Here is a 19,311-nt window from a genome sequence, read left to right as displayed (position 1 = left end):
CCTGTCAGCAGAGCCTGATGCGGGCCTTGATCCCTCGAAAGGGTGAGATCATGACCTGAGGCAAAATCAAGAGTTGGACACTCAGTCACATGAACCACTCAGGTGCCCCTCTCATTAGATTTTTAAGTAAACTATCCTCTATGGCATAAGGACATTTCTTTACAGCTTTCAAAATCAGTTTCAATTATTTACTGAATTTAAAGGGGAGGCTCTCTTTTCCCTCAGGAACTCATTCTTATAGCCTCAAACTCTCACATAGGTGGGCCTCCATTTACCTTACCAATTTTACTTGAAGGAATTTAAAAACAACTAAGCTTATACATTTTTCTTGTGGAAGATGTTTCTGGCAATCTCAACCTCATCTCTAGCTAAGTCTGATTAGGTTAATGGCCTATATGCTCCTACAGAATATCTACTTCTCCTATCATAATTTCTCTTACCACATTATAATTATTAACTGTTTATAGATTATGACTATCTTCTTTTGTTTACTACTTTTTCACTCAATTCCTGGCTGTGCTCAATGACTGTCTGTTAACTGAGTTCTTTTTTGTTGTTGTTGTTGTTAAATGAATTCTAAGAAAACAATTATAAATATGCCTCAGAAGTGGCCACAAGTTTGTCAATGAGATTACCTATAATACTGAACATTTTGAAATAGCTTAAATCACACCTACATAAAAATGTAGCAGAGTAGTTCCAACAACCATTCATGATAAAAACTCACAACAAACTAAAACCACAGGGAACTTATTCACGTTGAGAAAGAACAGCTACAAAAAACATACATCAAAATATTTTGAAGTAAGATCCACACCCATCGTGGGGCTTGAACTCAAAATCCCAAGAACAAGAGTCACATGTTCTACTCACTGAGCCAGCCAGGCAGCCCCTACATCAAACTTAATGGTGGGAAACTAAAAGCTTTCCCACAAAGATCAGTAATAAGACAAGGATGTCACCTTTTACCACTGCTTTTCAACATTGTACTTTAAGTCCCTTCTAATTCAATAAAACAAGAAAAGGAAATGAAAGGTATACAAATTGATAAGGAAAAAATAAAATTGTCTTTGTTCACAGATGACATAAACATCTAAATAGGAAATCCAAAAGACAAAACTTTCCAGAACTAATAAGCAATTATAGCAAACTTGCAGCATACAAGGTTAGTACAAAAAATTTAATCACTTTCCTAAATAGCATCAATGAACAAACTGAATTTGAAGTTAAGAACAATACTACTGAGGGGTGCCTGGGTGGCTCAGTCGGTTAAGCGTCTTTTGATTTCGGCTCAGGTCATGATCTCACGGTTCTCACGAGTTTAAGCACCATGTCAGGCTCTGCGCTGATAGTACAGAGCCCACTTAGGATTCTCTCTCCTCTCTCTGCTCCTACTGGGCTCATATGCTCTCTTTCTCTCTCAAAATAAATAAGTAAAACATAAAAAAAGAGAAGAAAAGACAAGAAAAGAGAAGAAAAGGAGGGGAGGGGAGGGGAGGGAAGGGAAAGAACAATACTACTAAGCCTGGGTGGCTCAGTTAGTTAAGTGTCTGACTCTTGGTTTCACCTCAGGTCATGATCTCATGGTATGTGAGATCAAGCCCCACACTGGATTCTGCCCTGACAGTACACAGCCCACTTGGGATTCTCTCTCTCCCCCCTCCTCCACTCACACACATACTTTCTCTCAAAATAAACATTAAAAAAATAAAATAAAAACAATACTATTTACATTAGCACCCACCCAAAACTTATGTATAAATCTAATGAAATATGTACAAGACCTATATGAGGAAAACTCCAAAACTATGATGAATGAAATCAAAGAAGAGTTATATAAATGGAGACATTCCATATTCATGAATAGGAACACTAAATAATTTCAAGATGTCAGTTCTTCCCAACTTGACATATAAATCTGATGCAATCCCAGTCAAATTTCCAGCAGGTTACTTTGTGGATTATCAGTAAAATAACACTAAAGTTTATATAGAGAGACAAAAGACCCAGAATAGCTAAAAAAAATACTGAAGAAGAACAAAATTGGAGGACTGAAGCTACCTGACTTTGAGCTTAATGTACTCAACACAATGAGATATTGATGAAAGAAGAGATGAATGAAACAGAAAAGTCCCCAAATAGATCCACATATATACAGCCAACTGATCTTTGACAAAGGAACAAAGGTAATGCAAGAGAGAAAAAAAATAGTTTCTTCAACATATAGTGTTGGCATAACTAAACATTCATATGTAAAAATATGAATCTACACATAGGCCTTACACCCTACACAAAAGTCAACTCAAAATGAGTCATATACCTAATTATAAAGCACAAAAGTATAAAATTCCTAGAAGGTAACAGGAGAAAAACTAGGCGATCTTGGATTTGGCAGTGAGTTTTTAGATACAATAACAAAAGGCATAAGCCTTTAAAGGCATATGCCATTAAAGAAAGAATTGATAAGACAGGCGGCTCAGTTGGTTGAGTGATCTCAACTCAGGCTTTGACCTCAGAGTCCTGAGTTCAAGCCCTGCATTAGGCTCTGCACTGGGCATAAAGCCTATATAAATAAATACATACACAGATAAAATTTACAAAAGAAAGAATGGATAAGACAAACTTCATTAAAATTAAAACTTCCTTTAGGGCAACTGGGTGGCTCAGTCAGTTAAGCATCTGACACTTCATTTCCACTGAGAGGTCATGATCTCACTGTCCCGTGAGATTGAGCCCCCCCGCCCGACGTCAGGCTCTGCGCTAACAGCACGAAGCCTGCTTGGGATTCTGTCTCCCCTCCCCTGCTCATGCTCTCTCTCTCTCTCTCAAAATAAATAAACTTTAAAAAATTAAACTAGGGGCACCTGGGTGGCTCAGTCGGTTAAGCAACCAACTTTGGCTCAGGTCACGACCTCACGGTTCATGAGTTCATGAGGCTCTGTTCAAGTTCATGAGTTCAAGTCAGGCTCTGTGCTGAAAGCTAGGAGCCTGGAGCCTGATTTGGATTCTGTCTCCCTCTCTCTCTGTCCTTCCCGTGTTCATGTGCGCCCATGCTCTGTCTCTCTCACTCTCTCTCTCTCCAAAAATAAACACTAAAAAATCTTAAATTAAAACTTCCTTTGCAAGATACTGTCAAGAGGATAAAAAACAAGCCACAGACTGGGAGAAATATTTGCAAGACATATCTGATAACGTACTGCTATCCAAAATACACAAAGGAGTATGAAAACTTAACAATAAGACAATGGTCAACCCAATTTAAAAGTGGGACAAAACCTTAACAGACACCTTACCAAATATGCATCTAACAAACAGGCATATGAAAAGATGTCCCAAATCACAAATCATCAGGAAAATGCAAATTAAAACAACAATGAGATACCACTATGCCTCATGCTGGTATATGTAAACACTTATTAGAGTGGTCAAAAATCTGTAACTCTGACAACACCAAATACTGGCAATGGTGTGGAGCAACAGGAACTCTCACGCTCACTGCTGGTGGGACTGTAAAATGGTCCAGCCACTTTGGAAGACAGTTTGGCAGTTTCTCACAAAACTAAACATATTCTTATCATACAGTCCAGCAATTGCTTTCTTTAGTATTTATCCAGAGGACCTGGAAACTTATGTCCACAAAAAACACAGCACATGATGTTTAGAGTAGCTTTTATTCATAACTGTCAAAATTTGGAAGCAATCAAGATGTCCTTCAGGAGGTTAAAGGGTTAAGTAAACTGGTGCTTCCTTCCAGTCAATGGAATGTTATTCATCACTAAAAGGAAATGAGCTATCTAGCCATGAAAAGACACAGAGAAAACTTAAATGCATATTACTAAGTGAAAAATCCAGTCTAAAAAGATTATATATCCTATCATCCCAACTATGGAATACTCTGGAAAATGCAAAACTATAAAGACAAGAGGTTAGGAGGGAAGGAAGGATGAAGAGGCAGAGTACACAGGATTGGTGGACAGTTAAACTACACGACACTATTAGGGTGGATACATATCGTGTCATTACACACTTGTCTAAACCCACAACATGTAAAACACCATCAACTATAAACTTTAGGTGATTACCATGCCACAATGCAGACTCCGCTATTCTAACAAACGTACCATACCACACCACTGTGGATGGGGATGCAGACAATGAGGGATAATGCATGTGTAGGGGCAGTATATGGGGAACCTCTGTACCTTCCACTCCATTTTGTTGTGATCTTAAAACTGTTGTAGCAAATAAAGTCTATTTAAAAAAATGAAGCACACTGGCACTAAAGATGTTTATAGTATGCCAATATATGAGAATAGTAGGCACCTATACACGATTCAGCTTCCAGACAATATTCATTAAAACTAAGATATTCTTGTATTGAGCAAGATATGAGCACTAAGGTCCTATATATAACTTGTACACTAAACTGGAGCTGTCACTCACTAAAGGCTGAGTGAGGACTTATTTTTGCCCCTGCCTCTCCATGCGATGAACAGGAGTATGGAGACAGCGGCCAGTCAATGAGGACCTGATGGAACATTGATGATTTCTTTGCCGGGAGCACATGTTCTGGGTGATCAGAACTAGTTCTCCAAGATACGCAATTGTAGAGACCTCAAAATTTTTCACAAATGTTTATTTTTTCTCCCTACATCATCACCTAGTAGCGTGCTGAACATTTCTATAATAAGTTCCAAGGCTGTTGCTAGTATCTCTTCAATTAAAAAGTAGTGTTTAAGATCCCAAGTAACATTAAAGAAGCCCCCTACACCCCTTTCTCTCCCACTGATTAACACTAAAATCTCTGGATACAGTACAATGCACAAAGACTTAAAGTAACTAATGGCAGGTAGACTGGGGAAAGAGACAAAAATGTGAGGGTGAATTTTATGGGTTTTCCCCCGTTCTTTTCTCTTTTAACTTTTCCTGAGAATGGCTCCAACGGCAGAACCACACTAGCAGTGTGAACAGCAATGATGCCAAGAAAACTCTTATTTTCTGACTATAACACCAGGGCCCCTGCTATCAAGAGAATGTAGGTGCAAAATTCTTTTCCTTTTCTTCGGATCCCTACCCCGTTGTCTCTCTTGGCCCTGACCTGAGGCCAGACCCAGTTGCTTAAGTGCATGAAAGCAGCAGTGCTGAGAGCATTGGCATCTAAAACCCCAAGAAAAAAGTTTACTTGTGTAAGCAGCTGAACTGGGAAAAGGGGACCCAGAAATCTTCATCAGTATTTTCTCTCTTTTCTTTCACTGCTTTTCTGCAAGGGTGGCCCAAGTTGAGCAAAAGAGTGTGACAATGCAGGCAGCTACAACTCTAATAGATGGCAATGTTTCTGGGAAACAGCCTTGGAAAAAAAAAGGTAATCTGTGTCTTTTCCAAAGACTAGATTTGTTTACTGTCTGGTATAATACAATGTCCCCTCTAGAGCAAAGAACAGGCACACTTACTGCCTATTATAAATGATTTGGGTTCTCTAATCTCAAGTTCTTCAGCTGTGACACAGATCAAAGGCAGGTACAGTATCAACCTCCACTCCCCCCACAACCCCCCCCCCCCACACCCCATCACACCACCCTGCCAAAAAAAGGCAAGGGAAATTGTCACAAACATGATACTCATGCTGTCTGCTATGCTTGGAGTAAAAGTGCTTAATCAAGGGGGTGGCGCCTGGGTGGCTCAGTCGGATTGAGCCTCTGACTTGCTTCTGACTTTGGCTCAGGTCATGATTTTGCAGTTCACAGGTTCCAGCCAGCAATCAGGCTCTGCTGACAGCTCAGAGCCTGGAGCCTGCTTTGGATTCTGTGTCTCCCTCTCTCTCTGTCCCTCCCCTGCTCACACTCTGTCCCATTCTCTCTCTCTCTCAAAAATAAATTTTAAAAACACTAAAAAAAAAAAACGGTACTTCATCAAGTCTTCTTCCAGCAACCATAAAACAAGTTAATGTGTTAGCTTACAAGGATGATAAAATTTCAGACTTTATACAGTTCTTGACAGGAAAAAAATCAGTAAACATGAAGACAGATCATTAGAAAATAACCAATCTGAATAAAAGACAAAATAACCAATCTGAATAAAAGACAAGAAAAAAAATGGGGAAAAAAAGAAAGCAGAACCTCAGGGACCTGTGAAACAATATTAAAAAGTCAAACATTCATGTCACTGAAATCCCAAAAAGTGCACAAAAATATTTCAAGAAATGATGGCTGAAAGCTTCACAAATTTGTTCAAAGACATAAATTTACAGATTTGAGAACAAGCTAACTCTAAGAGGACAGCTTCAGAGAAAACCATACCCAGCCACATCATAAAAAGTGGCTGAAAACCAAAGATTAAAAATAAAAAAACTTGAAGGGTGCCTGGGTAGCTCAGCTGGTTAGGTTAGGTGTCCAACTCTTGATCTGAGCTTCATGATCAGGTCTTCATTTCAGGTCATGAGTTCAAGCCCTGCACTGGGCTCTGTGCTGAGTGTAAAGTCTACTTAAAACAAACAAACAAAAAAACAACAACTTGAAGCAGCTAAACAAAAAATTTCCATTTAGGGATACAATTACAAAGACTTCATATTTCTCATCAAAAAAACCATGACAGTGGCACAGTCTCTTCACAGCGCTGGGGGGTGGGTGAAACAGGGGTGCCTGGGTGGCTCAGTTGGTGAAGTGTCTCCGACTTCAGCTCAGGTCATGATCTCTGGGTTTGTGAGTTCGAGCCCCGCATTGAGCTCTGTGCTGACAGCTCAGAGCCTGGAGCCTGCTTCGGATCCTAGGTCTCCCCATCTCTCGGCCCCTCCCATGCTCATGCTCTGCTTCTGTCTCTCAATAATAAATAAACGTTAAAAAAAAAATTAAAAAAAAAAAAGAATTGTAAACATAATTCCATATCCAGCAAAAATATTCTTCAGGAACAAAGTTGGAATAAAGATACTGTCAAATGAAAAGTTTAAAACTATAGGGATCTACCATCACCAGGCCAGTTCTTAAAAAAGAAATAAATAAATCTAAAAAATGGGGAGGGCCTTAAAGACAATCTTCAGCCCGAAGATACCAGATATGAATAACAAAGACTTGGAACTTCAAGAATACAGTAAGAATTACAGAAGTAGTAACTAACTAGAGAAATATAATAGACCATTTTCCTTCTCTTAAGTTATTTAAAATGTGTATGACTATGAAAGCAAAACTTAAAACATTGGTAAGGTTTTTAATGTATAGAGACATAATACATGTGAAAATTAATATAAAGGGAGGTAAATGGTCATAAGAATCTGCATTTTATTTTTATAAGTATAACATTAACTCTAATTGGACTATAAATCATTAGGTATGTATTTTGTAATCCCTACAACAACTACCTTCTTTATAAATATATGTAGATACACATATATGTATATATGTATTCTATATACATATATATATAAGTATATTTATATACTTAGAGGAAGGGGAGATAAAGCAAAAAATCCAGTAGATAAATTAAAATTAAATACTTACAAGCATTAAGATAATACAAAAGAAAGGAGAAAGGGAGAAACATAGGTAGAAACAGAGGGAAAAACAGAAAACAAACAGACCTAATCCAATCACACCAATAATTACATTAAATACACCAATTAGAGGACAGAGATAGCTAGACTGGATATAAAAATAGCAATACACAACAATATACTCCCTACAAAAAAAAGTAACTTAAAGACAATAGGTAAGTTAACAGTAAAAGAATGGAAAAAATATATCATGCAAACAATCAAAACAGAGACAGAGTGCCACATTAACATCAGATAAAGTAAACTTTGAATAAGAAGTATTATCAGCAATCGATTCTCAGCCTTTTGGCTAAGATCAAGTGTAGTATTATCAGCAATAAAGTATTATCAGCAATAAAGAGGGGATGATATGATAAAACGATCATCAATTTACCAAAAAGTCATAACAATACTAAATGTCTATGTGTCTAACAATAAAGCTTCAATATGAAGAAAAAACTGAACTGAAACTATAAATTAAAAATTTTAAGTCTACAATTATATTGGGAGACTACAGCACTCTTCTCTCAGCAATGGATAGAACAGGTATGTAATAAGGCAACATAGAGGAGAGCTGGAAAATACTTTAGCCAACTTGACTTAACATTTAAAGAACACTCCAACAGTAACATTAGATTATATACATTCTTTTCAAGCACACACAAAATATTCACCATAACAGACCATATTCTAGGCCATAAGACAAACCTTAACAAATTTAAAAGAACTAAAATCATAAAACATTCTCTGACCATAATCAAATTAAACTAGAAATAATAGAAAGCTACTGAGAAAATTCCCTAATTTGGGAAATTAACACATGTCTAAATAATCCAGAGGTCAAAGAGTAAGTCACCAGGGTAAGTGTAGAGTTTAAATTGAATAAAAACAAAACACAGTAACAAAATTTGTGGGATGCAGCTAAAGCAGTGCTTACAAAGAAATATATAGCTAACTACTAATACTCAAAAAAAAAAAAAAAACCCAAAAAACCAACCAAATTTCAAATCAATGATCGAAGCCTCTACCAACAATAGGAAAAAAAAAAATCAAGAAAGCAAAAAAAAAAAGATGATTCTTTGAAAAGATCCCAAGATATGCTCTAGAGAGATTAAAACAAATGAACAAAAAAATACACGAATAAACAGAAGACATAAGTTACGAATATTAGGAATGAAAAGGCAAAGGCATCACCAAGAGACCCCACAGACATTGTCACAGGAAAATAAGAGTATTATGAAAAACCTTATGCTTATTTCACAACCTAGACTGAATGAACAAACTCCTTAAAAGACACATACTACAGAAGCTCAACAAGAAGAAACAGTCCTGCATCTACTAAAGATAATGAATTTGAAGTTAAAAGTCTTCCAAAAACAAAACTACATGCTCAGGTGACTTCACTAGTGAGTTCTAGCAACCTTTAAAGAAGATAGAAGATTAATCCATACAACCTCTTCAAGAATATAGAAGAGAAATAAACATTCTCCAATTCCTTTAATGAGACCAGCATTTCTGGTACGAAAATCAAACAAAGTCATTGTAAGTAAAAGAAAATACTATACAAATATCTAGCATGACAGATACAATAGCCGAAACAAACGCTATCAAACTGAATGCAGCAACATATAAAAAGGGTAAGCACATTTATGACTTCGGGGCTTATCCCAGGAATGCAAGGTTTATTCAATGTTTTAAAAAAATCAATCAACATAATCCATGCCATCATTAACCTAAGAAGAAAACTACATGATTAACTTATTAAATGCAAAAAAAGAATTTGCCAAAACCAGCATCCGTTCATGAGTACAAAATTTCAGAAAATAAATAGAATTTCTTTAACCTGATGAAGGACACCTAAAAGAAAAACTTAACAGATAACATATTGGAGAGAAAGAACATTTTTCTTCTAAGTTCACAAAAAGGAAAATGATATCCACTTTACCACTTCTATTCAAAATTATGCTGATAATGTTAGTTATTACATTAAGGCGTAAACATTGGAAACAAAGAAATAAAACTCTAATCATAGCATGATTATGTACATGAAAATCCCAAGGACTCGAAAAAAGCTACTAAAACTAATGAGTGTTTAGCACATTTGCTGGATAGAGGGTCAACATGCCACCAATGAGCAAATGTAAAAGAAACCACAAAACAGGTATAAAAGTCACACAACATGTACTAGATTGGTATGCTGAAAACTACAAACACTGATGGAAAAAATCAAATAAACCTAAATAAATAGAAATAGTACATTTATGCTTAAATGTTCAATACCGTTAATATGTTAATTCTCCCCAAACTAATCTATGGATTCATCACAATCCCAATTAAAATCTCAGGTGACCTATTTGGTAGAAGTCAAAAGTTGCTTTTAAAATTATATGGAAAGGCAAAAAAAGGAGAACAACCAAAACAATTTTGAAAGAAGTCAGTGGATTCACATTCGCTAATTTCAAGACTTAGTTACAGTAAGACAGCATACAATTGGCAAAAGGAGAGTCAATAAACAGTGACAAAGACTGGAGTCCAGAAATAGACATACACATATATATATACATATATATGCTCAACTGATCTTTGACAAAGATGCAAAGACAACTCATAAAGAAACTTTTTAAGTCTAGCTTCTTTAACTTAGCCTAAAGCATGTGGAATTCACTGGTGATGTTGTATATTTTGAAAAATAAAACGAACCAATGTGACCAACAATTATAGAACACTCCAGCCATCAACATCTGACTAAATACATCCTTTTGAAGTGCAAACATAATATTTACCACAAAAGACCATATTTTCAGCCACAAAACAAACCTTAATAATATGATTATCTTCCAATAAATGGTGATGGAACAACTAGATATCTATATGCAAAAAACTAGACACTTCAACTCACATGAAAATTAATTCATAATGAATCCTGTTACACCAAAATGTAAAAGAAAAATTACAAAACTTCTAGAAGGAAACATAAGTAAAACCTTTGTCGCCTTGGGTTAGCGCTAGGAAAGGATATCTTATGTGACATACCAAGTACTATCAACAGCAACAAAAGAACTAACCTGAACTTCACCAAAATAATAAACTTTTGCTCTGTGGAAGCTAATGTTAATAGCATAAAAAGACAAGCCAGAGTAGGAAAAAATATTTGCAAAACATTTATCTGGCAAAGGATGCATAATTAGAATACATGAAGAATTCTCAAAACCCAATAAGGAAATCCAAATTTTTAAACGGGCAAAAGATGTGAAAGGAAGGACATCGCTAAAGATAATTTTCAGACAGTGAATATGCACATAAAAAGACACTCAAAAGGACTATTAGAGACTGTATATTAAAATTACAATGGGGTAACAGTAGAAACCTGTTAGAATGGCTAAAAATCTCTAGTGTGCTGATTAATGCTTAGCAACCAGGTCTTTAGGGGAGAAGACTCTGATTTATAGCTTTTGCTGATGTGTGGTATAAATGTGCCTGCTGTGGCTGCTTACCCCTCCCTGAAAGTGGACTTGAGAAGATATGTACTTTGCACCATAAAATACAATAGACATAAGACCTCAAGAGCATAAAAATAATAAAAAGTAGTAATGAAATTAGGAAGTGACAAGTTTTGAATACTTATTACCATAATTTTTAATATAATTCATTTAAATATGTTTATATAACTTAATTTTAACAATGGCTGTGTTTAATAACCAGCTTACAAATCCCTGAAAATTTAACAATCACTTCTTTCAAGCCAACAGAAGCCAGTCTCAAGCTCAGCACTACCTAAAAGAAAAACTGATACTAATAAATGCAGACAGGATGTGGAACAACTCATATTCTCATTCACTGCTATGGGAATGTAATTAATGATAGATCTACTTTGGAAAGAGCTTGACAGTTTCTTTCTTTGCTTTCTTTCCCTTCCGTTCCCTCTTTGCCTTCCCTCCTTTGACTCTTCTATAATTTTATAAGATTTCAAAGATGAAATGAATAGAAACTTGACCAGAGATGAAAACAGACAAATCTAGCTGCACAAAAGTTTCCCTGGGGCTAGCTGTCAAGATTCCAACACTCAGTAATACATATAAAATGTGACTCTCGGAATAAGGATAAAATTTCTATATTAAAATAACTTTTATGACACCAGGAAATACACTGACATGCTTTTATATTGAAACATCATGCTTCTGTTTTAATGAAACCATAGATTAACAATTTTCAGACTCAGAGAACACTGCCCTAACGGATATCGTCTTGAATTACATTATTATTACAGTCATTAACTCATGGGACTAAAAGCAAATGACTTCACCTCCCTTAAACCGTTGTGGCAGAAAGTACGGCAGTTTCTTACAAAGTCAAAACATAATTACCATACAACCCGGCAATCCTTAAGTATTACCCAAAAGAAATGAACACTATGTTCATACAAAAACTTGCACATCAATGTTTATATTGGCTTTACTCATTAATGCCAGAAGCTGGAAAGACACAGTTGAAAGAAGCTGTGAAAGACACAACTGTCTTTCAACAACAATCAACTGTGAGACATACATGCAATGGAATATTAAATTCAGAAATAAAATGGACTGAACTACTGATCTATGCAACATCTCTGAGTCTCACACTTGATACTAAATTAAAGAAGCTAGACTCCAAATTTCATACTGTATGATTCAATCTATATGACATTCTGAAAAAAAGACAAAACTAGACAGAAGACATCACTGGTTGCCAGAGACTGGGAGTGGGAAGGGGTTAACTATGTGAGAGAATTTTTTTAGGTGATGGAAGTGGTCTCTATCCTGAGTGAGGTGGTAATGCACTTTACTAAATTGAATAAACTTTGAGGTATAAAATTTGAATAAAATTGAGGTAAATTTTGCCTCTAGTAAAAACTATCATCATCACAGGAAAAACAAACAACAGTTCAACTTCATAGGAAAGTGGGTATTTGTAAAATTAACAGTAAAGGCAAATTTCATTCTTTTTAAGAAAAAAGCACAACAAAGTGAGCAACTCTGCCTCAAGCAACTTCGTATAATAACATTTAACAGACACTAAAAACCATTCATTCTAAAATCTCTCACTTTAATAGCTTTAAGGGAAAGTGGTCAACTAGAGTCAGGCTGCTCATAAATCTTTCTAATAATTTTCAGTGCTCACCCCTTAAAATACCTGATTGCAAAATGTTTTTGCTCTGACACACACGTAATTCATAAAGAAATTTTCAGAAAAATTAGTACATTTAAAATTGGAGGCCTACCTAGAGATCAGAAAACAGAAGAAAACATATACTGCTACTACCTGTTGCATAGGTACAAGACATACCAATTGAGCAGGTCTTTGTCAACAGTCCCTTGTCATACTCTTATTTTCTTTTGATAATTCCAACCATTTTCAAGATCTCAAAGATCATTTCTATGTAATTAAGTCACTCTAGTCTTCTATACTATTTTGTAGCACATACATATTTCAATTACACATGTAACATCTGGTATTGCAGGTATTCGTTCACAGAGCTGGGTTTATTACATTGACTTTTGATGGTTTATACACTCACTCCTTAGGGCAGGGACTAGATGTCCAGCCTCGTTTAATATAATCATTCAGTAAGTTTATGACACATTCCCAAAACAACATTTCTAGCCCATGGGCATCTCTAGCTGCTTGATGTTCTCTTAATTGTTGTAATGCAGCCCCAAATAAAACTTGTAATTCCTCTAAGAATCGCCTGAAGACAGGGAGACACTGTAAGTCTTTAGATGTCTAACTTTTCATCTACTGCTGCATCAATTTCCTTTTCTCCTTTATTATTTGCACTTGCTTTCCTTTTTCAGGTCTTCGACCTCAAACTTAAAATAGCTTCCAACTCATCGACTTATCAATAATACCTCCCACTCAAATTTATCCCTCAGACTGCTAGTACTTTAATCCTCCTAGATAATCAAGTTACTGCCATAACAATTTTTCATAGCTCTCACCCACCTACTCCAAAGTCCTTCACAATTTCACCACATAGTAAACTTGTAACATCCTCTATTCAGCCACTCTGAATTTTTTATGGTTCCTTAGAATATGGACTGACCCTCAAGTGACCCTTGTTATTCTCCCACTTGGAAATTTCATTACCACTTTGAGGTCTCTCTTAAATATTACCTTTCAATGAGCTTTTCCCAGCCAAGAGAAGCATTTAGTGTTCATCTACTATGTGTCATGAACACTGATAGGAATAAAAATCTCCCCATGTTTCAGTGGTACTTTCAGTGAAAACTGGTTGTGTTTTCAGACCATAAAATCACAATCTGTATCGGAGTTTTCTGTACACCTCCTTCTTCTCCACTGGAGATTTTCTGTCCTCAAAGATTTGCAGTAGTTGCTGATATTTGCACTCTGATGATGATCCATATAGTACGGGAGAGGGTAAATACCCAAGTATTTGCTGAAGTCAACCAAGCAGGATGTCTTCCAAACACTTAGAGCAGCATGGGGTTAGAGAAAAGGAATTTTAAGACCTGTGAGCCTCCCATCTGGAAATTTCATTTGAAATGCTCTATAATCCCTATCATGGGCAAACTATCGTCCTCTTCTTAACTTCAACTGACCTAAATTTAGACTGAGGTTAGTCTGAGAACCAGGTGTGAGCACCTATGGTCAAGTCATTTTCAACAAGGGTGCCAATTATCATTCATAGGGGGAAAGAATAATCTTTTCAACAAATGGTGCTGGGACAACTGAATTGCCAAATGGAAAAGAACAAAGGTGGACCCTACCTCATTACATATACAAAAATTAACTCAAAACGGATCAAGGACTTAAAGGAGCCAAAACCATAAAATTCTTAGAAGAAAATACACATGGTCATCTTCATGACCTTAGCTTTGGCAGGGGATTCTTAGATACGACAGTGAAAAGCACGAGAAACAAAATTTTTAAAATAAATTTTACTTCATCAAATTTTTTAAAAATGTGTTTAGAAGGATACCATCAAGAACATGACAAGACAACAAAGAAAGTGGGAGAAAACATCTGCAAGTTATGTATCTAATAAGGAACTTCTATCTAGAATATATAAATAATTGTTTTAACTCAGTAAAAGTCAACTCAATTAAAAAATGGGCAAAGGATCTGGAGACATTCCTCCAAAGATACACAAATGGCCAACAAACACATGAAAAGATCTGCAACATCTTTAGTCACCAAAAACAATCAAACCACACAAAAATAGCATTTAACAACCATTAAGATAAACAGAATGGAAAAAAAAAGTCATAATAACGGGTGTTGGTGAGACTGTGGAGAAACTGGTACCCTCATACATGGCTGGTGGAAATGTAAAATGGCGCAGCCACTTTGGGAAACCAGTCTGGCAATTATTCAAACGATTAAATGTAAAGTTAACCTAAGACCCAGTAATTCTACTTGTACAAATATCTACTGCAGCATTAACAACAACCTGAACGTGGAAACAACCCCTATGTCCATCAACTGATGAATGGATAAACAAAATGTAGTATACCCACACAATGGATTATTCCATTTCATTCAATTCCATAAAGGAATGAAGTACAGACTGTGAAAACATTATGTTAAGTGAAATAAGCCAGTCATGAAAAAATACATATCATATGATTTCATTCACAGAAGTCCGGAACAGTTTATAGAGACAAAAATTTAATTAGTGGTTGTTTAAAGAGATTTGGGGAATGGGGGCAAGGAGTGATAGCTGAAAACCATAGAGTTTCTTTTTGAGGTGATGAACATGTTCTAAAACTAACTGTGGTGATGGATGCACATATCTGTGAATATAGTAAAAACCATTAAATTGTACACATTAAATGAGTGAAGTGTATGGTATATGAATTATACTTCAATATAGCTGTATAAAATAGAGAAAAGGCATATATTTCCTGACTTTTTTTTTTAAAGGTGTTGTCTTATTTCTCCATGATTCTTTATGGGAAGCACCTTTTAAGCTTAGGGTTTTATCATTTAAGGAAAAAGCAATATTCGTAAACAATTTAAAGCCTTGCTCTCTGGTACCAAAAAACCTTCACTAGATGTTTTCCCCTTCTCATTCTATTTTCTGCCCCCATGCCAGCTTCCACCAATTTCTTGTTTCATAGTCACAACACAACAGAAACACTGTAATTTTTAAATATGCTTCATTTACTGAATTTGGCTTTATGGGACTGTTCTTAATTGTGAAAGGAAAGGAATCCAATACTGTGTGAAAAATAGACTAATATCACACACCAAATTGTACGGTCATTACAAGCTTACTGTCATCGAAAATGTCTATAATTTGATTTCCACTTCGATGAATTTCAATCAATTTAAAAAGTTTCTACAGAAATAATATAAATTTTTAAATGCTTACTTTTTCTTTAATTAAAATACATTTATCTGTAAATCTGAATTTCAATTTACAGTTTAGGTTAACTATTCGAAGTAGATGATCTGCATCACAATCATCTGAGGCTTTGCAACTTATTATTGTCTATGGACCAGAAGCAATGCCAGGTGGAATGTGTTAAAAATGCATAATAATGGCCTTATCCCAGCCCTACAGAACCATAATTTGCACTATAACAAGATCCCTAGGTGGGTGATGGGCATTGAGGAGGGCACCTGTTGGGATGAGCATTGGGTGTTGTACGGAAACCAATTTGACAATAAATTATACGTGTGTGTGTGTGTGTGTGTGTGTGTGTGTGTGTGTGTATCTATCTCCCTAGGTAAGTTATGTATAAAGTTTGAAGATCTTGAGCATTCAATACGCAGATTCCAGTGAGGAGAAGGCATCTACATTTCAAACAAGAACGCTATGGTCTCCCCTACACTCTCAGGTTTGAGAAGCACTTTTGAAAACAAAAGTGGAGGGCTGAGAAAGAACATTGCTTCAGAGTAGCTTAGGTATACTAAAAAACACTGATATAGATCCATCCCCCCCATAACAGTTTGGAAAGCAAGGAAGATTATGATTTTACAAATCTGTTATATTACCTTAAAACTAATAACCTGAATGAGTCTATATAACATAAGGGGTTTAGATTAAAAATCAAACCCAACTTTACAACTTTCACATTGCACCAACCAAGATAAGTTTATTCATACTCAAACTTCTGTAGACTTTTATTGAAAAAGTCAAATACTTTATTTAAAAGTCCCATCCAGATGGGAAATAGAAATTTACAGCTCCTGCTACTCAACTCTGAAAAGCCTCAATTAAACAGAACGCTTAGCGTTCACAGATTTCTAGTTCACACTAGGTCAGTAGTTTGTTTTGATCCTAGCTGGTGGAAAACGTTCATAGTCCTCAAAGGAAATACAGGTCTTAGAATTCAGCATAGACACTAACTCTCAATACATTTTAAGCCAGCTACATGGTACGTATAAAGGGTTAAAAAGATAAACTCAAAGGTTCATCTGTTTCGCTAGGCAATTTTTACTAATTCTTAGGAGATGCTGGTTTTGACAATAAATCTAGCAAACATTTACTAAATGCAAATGTTCAAGGTTTTGTGAGGAACACAAAGATGATGAAGGCACTATCCCCAGCCTCAAGAAGCATATAATCTAAGGGGAGGTGGGATTTGGCTGGGAACCTGTATATACAACTCGCAGAGTATGGTCAGTGATGAAAACGGTTCCCGGAAGTTCCAAGTTTCAGCTAACTGAGTTTTAGATAATGGACATTTTACAGTAATTTCCAATTGATTTGGTGTAGAGTTGCACGAGCCAAGAAAGCTTACAAAAGCACTTCATAAAGAAGTACAGCCTAAGGTAAACAAACCTCTGGGCAATTTGCTTACATTTTAATACACACACACACACACACACACACACACTTAAAACTGGGCTATGAAGTGTGGGTGACTTCATTTAAATGCAAAGCAATTCAAACCTGAAATGGATCTAGGAGGCCAATTAGAGTTAACAGTGTTTCCTCTGACAAAAACAGGAACACTCAACTTCAGAGACCGCTGACCATGCGAGAAAAGAGGAAAAAGGGAGTGAGGACCGGTTATTTCTTCCTGGCAACTTCAAAAAATAAAACAAACAAACAAAAACAACAGGAAACCCAAACCAGCACTTTCCTGGACTACTCCCTCTCTTCAACTTTGCATTTTATAAACGCTCGTATTCTTAAAAAGTCTAAGAACTAAAGAAGACAAAACCGGTCAAGTGCATTCAACAATACAAAACAGAGGCACCTCCCTCAAGGGGAACTAGCAGTCCATGAAGGGCCATGACTGGGAAAAGTGCATCCACAAGCTCCCTGGAGAGCCACGGCCACTCAACGCTCCGTTCACTGCTCTCCCCTCCCAGGGGCACACCCTCCCTTGGTAAAGGAAAAGCGAGCACCTCTCCAAAGGGGGCTGCGGAGGTCGCCCGGGAGGGTGGTAAGGTTTACCAGGATTCAGGGCAAGACCCTCGGCTTTGGAGAAGAGGTGCAAATGACACCGAGGAAGGCCGGCTGAACCGGGAAAGGGCGCTGCAACGCTCGGGCCGGTCCCGGCCCCTCAAAGGATCAGGTCGACCCCCAGCCCGCCAGGCTGGTCTCGTGAGGGAGGCTGGCCGCCCAGGCCACGCTCCAGCCCACTGACAGGTACCAGAGGCGGGCCCGCGTCACAGGTGTCGCCCCGACCAGGTCCCCGCAAACCCGGGGGGTGGGGAGGGACAAGTCCCGGCCGGGGAAAGGCACCTAAAGGTGAGACGCGCGGCAGGAGCGGAGCGCAGCACCCATGGCGACGCGGTCTCACCTCTAGGGTGGACACAGTACTGGTGAACAGGTCTTCTCCGTCTTCCAGCTCCTCAAAGTCGGTGGGCTTCCCGTCCCCCAGCGGAGGAGGCTCCCTCTCCGCCGCCATCTTCGCTCGTCCAGACGACTGCGCGAGCGGGGCCTCGCGGACCTGTCACGTGAGCACGCACGGCAAAGCTGGCGCGCTCGCCGCCTCGCTCCCCCGCCCCCCGGCCCCGCCCCTCGCGGCCCCGCCCCGGCCTCGTGATGCCGCCCGCCCCTGAGCGCGGCGCTGAGCCCCGCCCCTCCGCCTCTCCATCCACCTCCGCGTCTGGGTGGCCATCCCCTCTCACCGCCCGCTTGCTGTGCTGTCGGTGGAAGACTCGTGCACTTTTATTACCATCACCTTCGTAGCAAGTCTGGGCCACTTTTAAAACCGGCATTACCGCTTTTCAAGTGTCCTTCAGGAAGGTGGAAGAGTTTGGGGACCAGTCTTTAGGCTTGGATTATACACAGATTGAGGGCAAGATTGAGGTTTGGTGGAAAAGAGACACCTCTTTAGGCTGTCCCACAGATCTCTTTGATATGATTGAAATGTTCTCTGTCAGCGCTGTACTGTAGAGTAACTGCTGGCCAGGCATGACCACTGAGCCCTTGTAACTACTGTGACGAAGGAGCTGAGTTTTAAATTTTATTTCACTTTAGTTAACTTAACTCCAAATACATGAGCCACACATAGTTTTGCTTCATAAAGTAAGAGAAAGCCTGGACAAATAACAGGAAAAGCAGTGAATGATTGGCGAGAGCCTAATAATTCCCTCCGCCAATTACTAGCGCCTCATCCTGGGATGGTCTTTTGGAGACTTTTCAGCTTCAATTTCCTTAGCAGCAAAATGGAAATGTTACTAATCCTCCAGTCACTTGATTGCACAGGATTATTCTCAGGATAATATGAGAAAATATGTGAAAATATTCTAAAGGCTAAAAAGTGCTTTGCTAATGCAAAGTATGCTCGTGGAAAATTAAAAGAGGGCATTGCCAACAGCAACCTGGG

General features: G+C 37.7%; 1 protein-coding gene across 2 annotated transcripts in view; it reads right to left on the bottom strand.

Annotated features, from left to right (window-relative positions):
- SNX2 (sorting nexin 2) overlaps positions 1-18,435 on the bottom strand; it is a 56,555-nt gene extending 38,120 nt beyond the window's left edge. The window contains exon 1 of one of the 2 annotated variants that reach the window (XM_043586263.1): positions 18,280-18,435. In XM_043586263.1, coding sequence (XP_043442198.1) covers positions 18,280-18,387 — 108 coding nt within the window. In that variant the 5' untranslated portion in view covers positions 18,388-18,435. The remainder of the gene's footprint in view (positions 1-18,279) is intronic. The other variant, XM_043586271.1, reaches the window with a different exon arrangement.
- Between the last annotated feature and the right edge of the window lie 876 nt (positions 18,436-19,311).

This window comes from Prionailurus bengalensis, chromosome A1 (genome assembly GCF_016509475.1).
Source record: "Prionailurus bengalensis isolate Pbe53 chromosome A1, Fcat_Pben_1.1_paternal_pri, whole genome shotgun sequence".
Classification (NCBI taxonomy): Eukaryota; Metazoa; Chordata; class Mammalia; order Carnivora; family Felidae; genus Prionailurus; species Prionailurus bengalensis.
Note: the sequence above shows the minus strand (reverse complement) of the source record. Positions and strands in the feature narration are given on the sequence as shown.